The sequence below is a fragment of the Sapajus apella genome, unplaced genomic scaffold (genome assembly GCF_009761245.1).
Source record: "Sapajus apella isolate SASKATOON/1434 unplaced genomic scaffold, GSC_monkey_1.0 scaffold32, whole genome shotgun sequence".
NCBI classification, from domain to species: domain Eukaryota; kingdom Metazoa; phylum Chordata; class Mammalia; order Primates; family Cebidae; genus Sapajus; species Sapajus apella.
Window position 1 is genome coordinate 6,449,120 of NW_022436972.1, and position 14,502 is coordinate 6,463,621.

At 37.5% G+C, this 14,502-nt stretch overlaps 1 protein-coding gene across 6 annotated transcripts in view; it reads left to right on the top strand.

Moving 5' to 3' along the window:
- PDS5B (PDS5 cohesin associated factor B) overlaps nucleotides 1–14,502 on the top strand; it is a 189,788-nt gene that overhangs the window by 124,532 nt on the left and 50,754 nt on the right. For all 6 annotated transcript variants that reach the window (XM_032294443.1, XM_032294448.1, XM_032294446.1 and 3 more), the window contains exon 19: nucleotides 1,007–1,167. In XM_032294443.1, coding sequence (XP_032150334.1) covers nucleotides 1,007–1,167 — 161 coding nt within the window. The remainder of the gene's footprint in view (nucleotides 1–1,006; nucleotides 1,168–14,502) is intronic.

Here is a 14,502-nt window from a genome sequence, read left to right on the forward strand (position 1 = left end):
TTAAACACAACTCATCTGAAATTTATTTTGAAAGTGCGTTGTGGCAGCAGGGGGCCTAATTTGATTTTCTTCCAATAGCTATTCAGTTTTCCCAGGATTGTTTTCTGTTGACCTTTTGTAATCTATTACAATTTATATAATCTAAATTTTTATATATTCTAGAGTCTACTTACTGCCTTATTACTGCCTTACTTTTTCTGTTTCGTGATTATTCTAATGTTTGTACCATCGTGATTTGGTTATTGGAACTTCATAGACTTTTTCACTATCTGGTCAGTGTTTTACCCATTTCCCTACTTTACTCTCAAAAATATTCTTAGTCATAGATCATTAGTCTCTGCTAATGATCTTTATTGGGAAGATGAAAGATGTTTTGTTAAATTCTCTCTTCATGTCCCTTTTGCTCCTCTCATTCCCCGCCAAAAAACTTGAACAATAATCAAAATCCAAATTATTTTGACTGAAATTACATTAACATGTAATTTAATTTTAGAAGAAATACTTCTTTATTTTTTTTTTGAGACAGAGTTTCGCTCTTGTTACCCAGGCTGGAGTGCAATGGCGCGATCTCGGCTCACCGCAACCTCTGCCTCCTGGGTTCAGGCAATTCTCCTGCCTCAGCCTCCTGAGTAGCTGGGATTACAGGCACGCGCCACCATGCCCAGCTAATTTTTTTGTAGTTTTAGTAGAGACGGGGTTTCACCGTGTTGACCAGGATGGTCTCGATCTCTTGACCTCGTGATCCACCTGCCTCGGCCTCCCAAAGTGCTGGGATTACAGGCGTGAGCCACCACGCCCAGCCTAGAAATGACTTCTTTATTTCATACAGTCTTGCTACACAGGAACATTTCTGTTTTAAATTTTATTTATAGTGCTTTCAGATTTTGATTAACGTAATTATTTTTGTATTGACTTTGATTTATAGTATTTATAATATGTAATATTTTGGATTTTTATTATATAGATGAAAAAGTTTTACAAATCATTTTTATGATTCATTTTATAGGTACTCTCATTTACACATCCCATCTCATTTCATTCTGCTGAAACATTTGAATCATTACTGGCTTGTCTGAAAATGGATGATGAGAAAGTAGCAGAAGCTGCACTACAAATTTTCAAAAACACAGGAAGCAAAATTGAAGAGGATTTCCCACACATCAGATCGTGAGTTGAGTTTATTTTGATAAATATTCTGGACATCAGTAAAAATTATCTCTTGATTTATATAATAATTGGAATCTTTCAAGTTTTGAGGAAAAACTTGTCTAGGTTATCTTAAATCTGTAATGTTCAGTTTAGATTCTCCTTTCCTGGGAGAAAGCATTGATTAGTATTGTAGAAGATTCATGAATGTGGGGTATAAACATGACATATCTTTCTGATGCATCAGTTTAATAGTCCCTGGTATATTATGGCATAGAATAAACAATTCACATCAATTTAAGGTATAATGGAAAAATTCAAAGGAATTTCAGCAGGGCTATCCGTAATATTCTTTAGTTTCCTCTGTGATTTAGGGTACTGGAACAAAAAATTTCAGAAGCAGTGCTTTAATTGACACAGAGAAGCATGGAATGCTATCTTAACAGCAGTGCAATTTTTTCTATGTTCCAGTATTTCCAATAATTGGGAATTGAGCTGTTATGCCAGGATAATCATTGTTCAAGATTTTATAATCAAAAAAATAAGTCGTCTTCATTTCTCATATGTCACTACTTATTCTTTACGTGTATCTCTTCTAGTTCTTGGAGAGAAGATGGAATAGGTGGTTCTGCTAGTGCTGTAGTCATAGGTGGTTGGTTACACCTCTACGTCATCACTTTTGGCTTAATATTAGCCTGGTTGGTTGTGATTGTAATACCATGCTTTTTCGTGCAGAAGAATTGCCTATTGCTCTTTTCCTTAGAAAGACACTGGGAGGAAAACTAGCTTGCTATTAGAGTTTCAGGTATAATTTTTGTTAAACCTTTCTGTTTGTGTGTACTTAATTCTAGAGACTGCTGACAAATAGGACAAAGGCATTATTACTATTGATACTATTTTTTTTTTGAGACGGAGTCTTACTCTTTTGCCCAGATTTGAGTGTAGTGTGGTGTGATCTCAGCTCACTGCAACCTCTACCTCCCAGATTCAGGTGATTGTCCTGTCTCAGCCTCCTGAGTAGCTGAGATTACTGGTGGCCACCACCACGTCCACCTAATTTTTTGTATTTTTAGTAGAGATAAGGTTTTGCCATGTTGGCCAGGTTGGTCTTGAACTCCTGACCTCAAGTGATTTGTCTGCCTCCGCCTCCCAAAGTGCTGGGATTACAGGCATGAGCTATCATGTCTGGCTAGCATTATTTAAATGGTAATAGAAATATACTAAAATTTTATAACTGTAGTCTCTCTGGCAAGAGTAAGAAACCTTATTGTTTGGAACTGACTTCTTAATTTTTAAAATTATTATTATAATTTTTTTAAGTTTTGAGACAGAGTCTCACTCTGTTGCCCTGGTTAGAGTGCTGTGGCGCGATCTAAGCTCACTGCAGCCTCCGCCTCCTGGGTTCAAGCAATTCTCCTGCCTCAGTCTCCCAAGTAGCTGGGATTACAGGCGTGTGCCACCACGCCTGGCTAATTTTTATATTTTTAGTAGAGATGGGGTTTCACCATGTTGGCCAGCTGGTCTCAAACTCCAGGCCTCAAGTGATACTTGCCTCGTCCTCCCAAAGTAATGGGATTAACAGGTGTGAGCTACCGTGCCTGGCCCTGACTTCTTAATTTTTTTGTTTTGTTTTGTTTTGTTTTGTTTTGTTTTGTTTTGTTTTGTTTTGTGAGACAGAGTCTTCTTTTGTCGCCAGGCGCCAGGCTGAAGTGCAGTGGCGCAGTCTTGGCTCACTGCAACCTCCGCCTCCCGGGTTCAAGCAGTTGTCCTGCGTCAGCCTCTGGAGTAGCTGGGACCACAGGCACATATCACCATGCCCAGCTAATTTTTGTATTTTTTAGTAGAGATGGGGTTTCACCATGATCTTGATCTCTTGACCTCATGATCTGCCCGCCTTGACCTCCCAAAGTGCTGGTATTACAGGCGTGAGCCACTGTGCCCGGCCGACTTCTTAATTTTTAAATAATCTCAGAGCATAACTTTCCCTTTGGATGGTGCTATGGCTCTCCTAGTCAGATCAGCTATCAGTTTGGTTTTATGTATGTATATGTGTGTATTTCTCACACATATGTAATACATATACATACATACCCATTACATAGAAACTGTATATAACTATATACCATTTGCTGAATGCCTACCTATTATACTATCTTTTTTAAACACTGTAACAATTCGCTAAAGTGTGGTTATTATTCTAGTTTTCCAAATGAGGAATCTAATGTTCAGAGGTAAATGGATCCAGGTCATATAGCTAGCAAGTGACAGAGCCAGGATTTGAATTTAGGCCTGTTTGGCTCCAGTGCCTATGGTACAATATCCATTGTGGCAGTTTCTTTTCTAATTAGAGCATTGACAAAGTTCAAGTTTGGCTTATTCCCTGGAGGTTTTTAAATTTTCATTCTAGGTTGTTTTTCCTAGTAACATTTATATTTTAAAGAAACATTGTTTGATACATTTGTAGAACCACAAGAACAAGGTCAAAAGGTGGACATTTAAAAACATACAGGGGCATTTTAAAATGTATTGGTTTAATATGGAACTGAGGTACTTAAAATTACTTGATTTCTATACTGAATATATTTCACGTACCTCTCATGAGGAGAATTAACTCAGCTGATAATGAATTCCTGTAGTGTGCACACACTGTTCTGGATGAAATAACTCATAATAATTTCTTCCAGGAGATAAACTATATATGTAGATTTAATGTTTTAAATTATTAAATTGGGTGAGTTGATTTTGAGGAAAAATGATTTAGATAAGAGAACGTTGATTAACCTATCTTACCGCATCCAAGATGGCCGACTAGCAGCAGCTCAGGATTGCAGCTCCCAGTGAAGGCGCAGGGAGTGAGAGGACGCCAGACTTCCAGACGAATTTTTGTTGCCCAGGGACCAGGAGATTCCCAGCGGAGGAGCCCCAAGGGTCGCCAGTGCGACCCTTGACCTGCGCGGCTGTTTTGCCAGCGTCCACCAGCACACGTGCAGCGGTTCTCAGTGCAGAGTATGCTGGACTGGGTGCCCTTTTGGTTGGCATTTGGAGCTCTGGAAAGGCAGAGTCGCCCATTCAGCTGATTGAAGGGACTGAAGCCGGGAGCCAGACCGGGAGATTCCTGGGCAGAAAAGTGCCACAAATCTCAGTGCCGCTGTTTCAGCCGGCATAGTTGCCAAAAGGGAAATTGCATAGATCCCAGCGCCTTTTTGGCGGGCGACTGGGGCACCTGGGAGACACTTGACCGTTCAATTAGGAAAAGAAAAAAAGGGGGCTCCGAGGCAGGGAGCCAGGTGATCAGCCTCGGCTGGTCCCAGTCCCACAAAAAAACAGCAATTGGAAACACTGATGCTTGAGAGTTTCACAGTAAGCACAGCTGAACCTGGGAAGGTCCAGCTCTGTGGGGGAGGGGCGTCCGCCGAAGGAAAACAAAGAAACAGAAATAACATCACCACCAACAAGCTGGATGTCTACTCAGAGACCCAGCCTGAAAGTTAGCAAATACAAAGAGGACAGGTGGATAAATCCACAAAGATGGAAAGAAACCAGTGCAAAAAGGCTGAAAACATCCAAAATCAGAATGCCTCTCCTCCTTGAGGGGATTGCAGCTCCTCAACAGCAAGGGAACAAGGCCTGGTGGAGAATGAGTGTGATGAATTGTCAGAATCAGGCTTCAGAAGGTGGATAATAAGAAACTTCTGTGAGCTAAAAGAACATGTTCTAACCCAATGTGAAGAAACTAAGAACGTTGAAAAAGGGTTTGACGAAATGCTAACGAGAATAGACAATTTAGAGAGGAATATAAGTGAATTAATGGGGCTGAAAAACACAATACGAGAACTTCGCGAAGTATGCACAAGTTTTAGCAGTTGAATTGATCAAGCAGAAGAAAGGATATCAGAGGTCGAAGACCAACTCAATGAAATAAAATGAGAAGACAAGATCAGAGAAAAAAGGGTAAAAAGGAATGAGCAAAGTCTCCAAGAAATATGGGATTATGTGATAAGACCTAATCTATGTTTGATAGGTGTACCTGAATGTGACGGAGAGAATGAATCCAAGCTGGAAAATATTCTTCAGGATATTATTCAGGAAAATTTTCCCAACCTAGCAAGGCAGGACAATATTCAGCTCCAGGTAATACAGAGAACACCACAAAGATATTCCTCAAGAAGAGCAACCCCAAGGCACATAATGGTCAAATTCACCAGGGTTGAAATGAAGGAGAAAATACTAAGGGCAGCCAGAGAGAAAGGTCAGGTTACCCACAAAGGGAAGCCTATCAGACTCAAAGCAGATCTCTCAGCAGAAACCCTACAAGCCAGAAGAGAGTGGGGGCCCATATTCAACATCCTTAAAGAAAAGAACTTTCAACCTAGAATTTCATATCCAGCCAAACTAAGCTTCATAAGTGAAGGAAAAATAAAATCTTTTGTGAAAAAGCAAGTACTCAGAGATTTCATCACCACCAGACCTGCTTTACAAGAGCTTCTGAAAGACGCACTACACATGGAAAGGAACAACCAGTATCAGCCATTCCAAAAATATACCAAAAGGTAAAGAACATCAGCATAATGAGGAATCTACATCAACTAATGGGCAAAACAGCCAGCTAGCATCAAATGGCAGTATTAAACTCACCTATATTATTATTAATCCTAAATTTAAATCAACTAAATGCCCCAATCAAAAGACACAGACAGGCAAATTGGATGAAAAGCCAAAACTCATCGTTATGCTGAATCCAGAACCATTCATATGCAAGGATACATAAAGACTCAAAACAAAGGGATGGAGGAAGATTTACCAACCAAATGGAGAGCAAATAAATAAATAAATAACTAAATAAAAAGGAGGAGATGCAGTTCTTGCCTCTGATATAGTAGACTTTAAAGCAACAAAGATCAAAAGAGGCAAAGAAGGACATTACATAATGGTAAAAGGATCAATGCAACAAGAAGAGCTAATGATCCTAAATATATACACACCCAGTACATAAGGTACCCAGATATGTAAGGCAAGTTCTTAATGACTTATAAAGGAACTTAGACTCCCACACAATAATAGTGGGAGACTTTAACATCACAGTGTCAATGTTAGACAGATTGAGACAGAAAATTAACAAGGATATCCAGGACTTGAACTCAGACCCAGAACAAGTAAACTTAAGCATTTATAGAACTCTCCACCCCAAATCCACAAAACATACATTCTTCTCAGTACCACATCACACCTACTCTAAAAGTGACTACATAATTGGAAGTAAATCACTCCACAGTAATTGCATAGCATTTCACAGGTTTAAATGAAATATTGGTTGGCTGCTTCTTTGTTATTTTCCTCCCTTATTCTTTCCCGTCTCCATTGTTAAGCACAATTATTGACATAAAAGAGGTTTTCAGTACCCATTTTTAGACTGCATTCTAGCCTGGACAATAAAGCAAGACTCCCGTTCTCTCTCCCTCTTGCTCTTCCTCTTTCTTTCTTCTTTCTTTCCTTCTCTCTTCTTTTTCTTTCTTTTTCTTTTTTTCCTCTCTTAAAAAAAAAAAAAAAAAAGAAAAGCCCATCTCTACCAAAAATACAAAAAAATTAGCCGGACATGGTGGCACATGCCTGTAGTCCCAGCTACTCAGGAGGATGAGGGCAGGAGGATCAGTTGAGCCTAGGAGGCAGAGGTTGCCGCAAACCAAGATCATGACACTGCACTCCAGCATGGGTAACAGTGAGATTCTATCTCAGAAAAAGTAAATAAATAAAAATAAAAGATGATATATAATAAAGAGGTAAGAAAAAAAAAATCTTACCTTGAATTCATCAACATAATTAAAAAGAACCTAAAGAAAAATGTATCTACGTAGAAGCTACGACAAACTGGACAGAATTGCCACCAAATGTGCCATTTAGACTGTATCGAATGTGAAAACACTGACAAGGGATATGTATTGGCAGTGTATTGTAAGTGTCCTATTACTTGCTAATTTAGAGGGAGGATATTGCTATATGGACACACTCTAAAAGAAAGAAAGAAAACCTGATTTTAGTTGTCTTAGGACTTAAGGAGAGACTTTGTGGTTATGCTGTTTTTCTTTAGGTCAACCTTTTTACCAGGAAGAGCAAAGCTTAGTGATGAGGTAAGACTAAGGAAAATCATAAAGGAGGTATCTTTTTACTGATTTTACAGGAACAGAAGAAAATTAAACGCTTGACCCAATAAACAAAAAATGATGTTATGGGGTTCTATCACGAGTTATATGAGTTCCATTCTGACTCAGGAATCTGGCTCCCCTAACAGTAGTTAGATGTGCCAAAACTGAGGGTCCGCTCTTAGCATGCGATATAGCCATAGCTCAAGTGACTGGTTCGTATCCTGGCAAGAGTTTTAACAAACTTGTAGATAAATTACACAGAGAAAAAGGACTTACTACCTTTATTCCTAACTTTTGTTCCTATGCCGCTTAGCCAGTTGATGAAGCAACTATAGCCTGAGTTGGGAGCTTTGATGTTAATTTTTTAAGAGAAGTGTTCACTCATCCGGGAAATAGTAAAGCCAGAGAGAATTTTTCTTTCTCAAAGATGAATTGACAGAATACAAATAGGCAAGTTAACAAACACAATACTTAGTAAATATCTTAGCATTTAAAAGTAACTGATAAGCAATATTTAGAATTGAATTTTTGTAGTATAAAAAGTCTTAGACAGTTATTTAAGCTGCCAAGGAAGATAAACAGAAAGTGATGAGAGAAAAAAAAGAGACAACAAAAATGAGGTAATACATGAAAAAGAGCTAAGGATATTGATTATAGAATAAATGTAATATAGGTAGCAATGAGCAGAATAAACAGTATGGAAGATGGAATCAGTGAGCTAGAGATTTGGCTTGAGGAAATCTACATAGAATATGGAGAATTTGGGCAAAAAAAAAAAGGGAGTTAAAGAGAAATGAATTGCAGAAAAAACGTAATTGATTTCTCTGGAGAAAACAGTAGAATAATGGGAAATGGAAGATATTCAAGAGAATAATAATAAATTTGTTTTTAACAATTGATAATATGAATCTGGAGTTGAAGATTCATTTTAGGAAAATATACTGGTGAAGTTTGCTAAATATTCAGGGATTGCAAAAGTTATTTCACAAAAATCTAGAAAAAATAGGTCAGTACAGTGGAAAATAATGAAGCTGGCTGACTTCAAACCACATAAAATTTCTTAAGTTAATGATTCAACAGCTGGAGAATTTTGATGGAAAAAACAGTGTAACTAAATAATTTCCTAGGCAGCCCTAGTTATGTTTAAGTAGGGGCAAATGAAGGATATTCTTAATTATACAGGACTCAGTAAATGTATCACCCCATTTTTTTATGAGGTTACCCTATCTACATAGATGTATGCTTTTCTGTCTGAAATTCAGTTTTGCTTATGCCCTCTAAATCTGGCTTTTGTTTTCTTTTTGTTTGTCTCTCTCTAATTTGTCTTCGCCTATCATTTTATTCTAGTTATTTAACTTTTAGATATGACTGTGTAAATATATTTGAAAACATGACTTTTTTTTTTTTTTTTAAGAATGATGTAAGTAAATTAATCTCAAGATAAGGGAAGACAAAAACTTAATAGGCTATAGTTACAAAATAAATTGAAACATCATTCTCTAATTAAAGCACCAGTGCAAATTGTGTCCTGAGGGAGATATTTCAAATCTACATACAAGAAACCAGGAATTCTAATTTCTGTAATTGTTCAGAGTATAGCAAAGAAAGCACTCATTGTCTTTAAAGCCAGGATAACTAACATGGATACTAAAACCTAACAAAAGATATACCTCCCGCCCCCTCCCCCCAAAAAAATACCCTTAAGACAAATCTTACTAATGTATGATTTTTGTATAAGTAAGATATTAGCAAAAAAAGAATTTAAATAGTAAAATGAGAATATGTGGTAGCCAAAGATGGTTAATTTTAGGAGTATACAGAGAGAGTTGGTATAATATTCATAAGTCTACTATTAATGTTTGCAGTTTATTATATAAGCAGGGAAAAGGGTACACAATAGATATTTTTGTTAGATGCTGAAAGGGCTTGTGATTTTTTTAAAAAAAATCAGCCTGTTTCTAATTAAATCTAATAAGATAGAAATAAGTACCTTTATAACATAATTAATATCTCTCAAACCAATAGGCAGCATCATGTAGTAGAATACCAGAAGCATTCCCAGTAAAATCATGAACAAGGTGAGAAACCACACTATCTCTGCTATTGTTTAACATTGTTTTGGAAGCATTAGCTAGTGTAATTATGTAAGAACATAAAATAAGAAATAAAAGTGATGGAAAGGAAGAAGATTTCTGTACTTTTATAGTTTAGTGGAGGTGAGAAATCACTATTTAGATAAAAGCCAAAATCTTGAAATAAGTTGGAAACACAAATAACATGCTGGAAAACTATTTTGAGACTTTTTTTTTTTTTAATAGACAGGGTCTTACTCTGTCTCCCAGGCTGGAGTGTAGTGGTGTGATCTCTTGGCTCACAGCAACCTCTGCCTCCCAGGTTCTAGCAATTTGTGTGCCTCAGCCACCCAAATAGCTGGGATTACAGGCATGTGCCACTATCCCTGGCAATTTTTTTTCCCCGCATTTTTAGTAGAGAACAGATTTTACTGTGTGGGCCAGGCTGGTCTCGAACTCCTGGCCCTAAGTAATCTGCCTGCCTCGGCCTCCCAAAGTGCTGGGATTATGAGTGTGAGCCACCTTGCCCGGCTACAATGTGTTATGTAAAGATTCTTAATGAAGGAATAAAAAATATAAGTCTCATAGAATACTAGCAAAGAGGATGAATAGGAAATTTATAAGCAAGAAGTCTCTCAGCTTTCCAAATCATGAAAAGATGCTTATGTAATCAAGGAAATACAAATAAAAGCAATTACGTGATACAACCAGTGTTAGCATTCCAACAATGCTCTCTTGGTGGGAGTATAAAATGATGCTGTACTTCTGGGTTGGTAATGTGGTAATATATGCAAACTTTAAATGTGTTATAATTTTTGACTCTGTACTTTCAGGAACTTATCCTAGAGATAATTAGAAAAGATGTACATATAATCATCATGTAGTTCAGAGTCTAGTGAGAGAAACAGAAATTATGCTAGGTAAAGTCACATACTGCATAATAGTGTTTTGGTTAACAATAGATCAGACGTATGATGGTGGTCTCGTAAGATTATAATGGAGCTGCACTATTCAGGTGTACTACTTTTATCTTTTATACCGTATTTTCCAGTAACTTTTCTATGTTTAGATATAGAAATATTTACCACTGTGTTATAATTGCCTATAGTATTCAGCACAGTAACATGCTGTACAAGTTTGTAGTCTAGGAGCAATAGGTCATGCCATATAGCCGAGGTGTGCAGTAGGCTATGCCATCTAGGTTTATGTAAGTATTCTCTGTGATATTCCCACAACAGTGAAATCCTCCAGTGATACATTTCTCAGAATGTATCCCTGTTGTGAAGTGATGCATGACTGTATTTTAAACAAATTAATACATATGTTTAAAGGACAGAAGAGAAAAAAGTTGCATTGGTAATCCAGAGGTACGAATTGGTGAAAGCAGCTACTACCCCTAGGGCTGGTGGGATAATTGGGAATAAGTAGTGTTAAAAGGTGGAGGAGCCCTATCAGTATCACCCAACTGACCAGCAAAGTATGGTGTAGCCTGGCTGTTGCTAGGGAGCAGTGAAACTGCTACTGAGAACACCTAACACCGGTGCCACGGCTCACACCTGTAATCCCAGCACTTTGGGAGGCTGAGGCAGGCAGATCATGAGGTCAGGAGATGGAAACCATCCTGGCTAACGGGGTGAAATCTCGTCTCTACTTAAAATACAGAAAATTAGCTGGGTTTGGTGGCACATGCCTGTAGTCTCAGCTACTGGGGAGGCTGAGGCAGGAGAATTGCTTGAACCTGGGAGGCGGAGGTTGCAGTGAGCTGAGATTGTGCCACTGCATTCCAGCCTGGCCATAGAGCCAGAGTCCATCTCAAAAAAAAAAAAAAAAAAAAAAAAAAAAAAAAGGAAGCCCTAGGGTCTCTTAGTGGAAGAAATTAATAGGAAATAAACTCTTAAGGGCGTCTGAGCAAAGAAGTTTGCAGATTTACAGCTACATAACCTCAGAGCAGATTATAAAAGTGTAGGTTTAAAGCTCAGAGACAGTATGTAAACAACCAGCACAGGATATTCATGGTATTGTTAAGGTGTTTTTAAAATTTTTAAATCTAAAATGCTTTTCAGTATGAGATTAGTTTGATATAGCCATACACTATATATACACTAAGAGCTATGTGACTGTTAAAAAGAATAGTGCTTAGCAATATTTGACAAATCAGGTTCTGCATACATTGTTGGTGGAAAAAAATGTTTCCAGATAATATATATTTTATATCCTCACTTATTAATGTGTGTATAATATGTCTAGAGAAATTTTAGGAGTGTTCACCAAAATCTTGACAGTATTGTTTTAGGGTAGCGAGATGCTGAGTTTTTTCTTTAGAATTTTCATTTACTTTTCAGTTTGAATATTTGTGTGATTGTTATCAAGGAAAAAAACTTGAACTTGAAGGAAGAAAGTCAATTTAATAAAGGAGTAAGAAAGTCTTTTTAATAGGAAAAGCAGTCAGCAAAGGTAGTTATTTATTTTCATTGACTTAGTACTGCAGAATTCCAAAAATTGTTTTTTCTCTAGTTTCATTATTTCAGTTTCTTTTCTGTTAAAATAACTGTATGTAACACATTGAATGAACTTAAAGTTTCACTTAACTATCTTTAAAAATCTCAACTAATGTTGCTTCTTGCATGAACTATAATTTTTCTCTTGATTATTGGGGAAAGAGATTATGGATGTTTGAATTATCGAATCTGATTTGTGAGAATATGGGTCTTATCTCTGAAGTTTAGTTACTGAAGTAACCACAGAATAATAATCTTTTATTTCACAAAGAAGCCACAAACCGTGGACTAAAAGATTACTGTTTTAGTTACACAATTTTTTCTCCATGTTTTATTATTGAAAATCTCAAACATTACACAGAAGAAGAGAGAATACTATAGCAAATCCCCATGTATTCACCAACCAGCTTTAACAATGAATAAACTTATAGCCAGTTTTATTTTGTCTGTGCCTCTACACACTCCCTGTTCTTTTTATTTGAAGGCAAATCTCATATGTTGTTGTTTCATCTATATATCTTTATCCCAAACACAATTAACACTAATGACTTAGTATCCAATTGGTTTTCTCAAAAAATGTATTATTGTTGTTTTTGTTGTTTGTGTCAGGATCTCACTTTGTTGCCGAGGCTGAGTTCAGTGGTGCAATCACAGCTCACTGTGACCTTGATTTTCTGGGCTGAAGTGATCCACCTCAGCCTCTCAGTAGTTGGAGCCAAAGACACATGCCACCACACCTGGCTTTTTTCTTTCTTTCTTTCTTTCTTTTTTTTTTTTTTTTTTTTTTTTTTTTTTTTTTTTTTGAGACGGAGTTTTGCTCTTGTTACCCAGGCTGGAGTGCAATGGCGCGATCTCGGCTCACCGCAACCTCCGCCTCCTGGGTTCAGGCAATTCTCCTGCCTCAGCCTCCTGAGTAGCTGGGATTACAGGCACGCACCACCATGCCCAGCTAATTTTTTGTAGTTTTAGTAGAGGCGGGGTTTCACCATGTTGACCAGGATGGTCTCGATCTCTTGACCTCGTGATCCACCCACCTCGGCCTCCCAAAGTGCTGGGATTACAGGCTTGAGCCACCGCGCCCGGCTTTTTTAACTTTTTATAGAGATGGAGTCTCATTATGTTGCCAAGGCTGGTCTCAAATTCCTGGGCTTGAGCTATCCTCCCTCCTCAAAAATTGTTTGTTTAATTCAGGATGCAAGTAAGGTTTATACATTGTGATTGGTTGCTGTGTCTTTTAAGTACCTTGTTTCTTGTGGGCTTTCTCTTCAGCTCTCACTCTGCTTGCGGTAGGAATCAGGTGGCTTCTCTTGAAGAGTTTCTCGTAGACTGATTTTTGATAACTGTATCTCTTAGACATAATTTGATAGGTTGTTCTTTGTCATTGTTGTTGTTTTTGCGACACGGTCTTGCTCTGTTGCCCAGGCCAGAGTGCAGTGGCGTGATCACAGCTCACTGCATCCTTGACCTCTCGTTCAAGCAATCCTCCTACTGCAACCTCCTGATTACCTGGAACTACAGGTGCATGTCACCGTGCCTGGCTAATTTTTGTGTTGTTGTTTTCTAGAGACAGAGTTTCACCTTATTGACCAGTCTGGTCTTAAACTCTTGGGCTCAAGCAGTCTGCCCACCTCAGCCTCTCAGAGTTCTGGGATTACAGTTGTGAGCCACTGTGCCTGGCCATATTTCTTTATTTTCTCTAAAATGATGATTGAATCCAGATGCCTGATTGAATTCCAGCTCAACTTTTTTATTTTTACAGGACTATTTTGTAAGATTGGTATGCTTTTCTGTCAGGAGATGCTTAATAGCTGGCCATCTCTCATTTATGATGTTTGCAACTGTTGATATTAGTAATCAGTCTTGATATTCTTTTTGTCATTCTTCTTCAATTTTTAGCTGAATACTTTTTGTAAAAAGGAAATTCTTATCTATTCTTTGATTTCCCAATGTTATATTTGTTTAGGGAAGGCAGGATAAATGCTTGATTTTTTTGTTTTGAGTGTTATTTAGTAGTATTCAAAATAAAGATTGGGTTTACTAGTATCCTTCAAAGGTGACCAGTGATTGTTGTTTTTTAAAAAAATCATAGTAAACTCACGTATTTACACATATTTGTGTTTCAGTCAGTTTCAGTGATCGCATGCATTGATATCCAGATTATTCCATGTATAATCTTGGGAGCCTCTTCAAGTTAGTCCCTGATTCCCTTGGAACAGTCTCAGTAATCTGTGTTATTTCTTTGCTATCTGGTATGACAAGCTATTCTAAGACCATCTTGTACTTGTTCTGTCCCAGACCTGGAATTGGCCAATTCTCTGAGGGGCTCTGGTTCCTTTTAATGGGAATGGTATTAATAAATCACAACATGAGTCCTGTGGGTACTAACTGCTAATGGTGTAAGTCGTTGTTCTAGGATAATTTAGTAGACATAGCTTTTTTTGAAAGGTGAAATTTATATTTGTTTATACTGATTCTTCCAGTTCAAATTCAGGATTACAGGGTTTTTACTAAACTTCAATTTTACATTTGCATCTCTTTTTTCCCTCATGGCACAGGATTATAACACTAAAATATTACAAAATAACTCAATTGCTTTATCCCGTTATACATCCATAGCAGTCTCATAATAGCAATAGTGCCACCAAT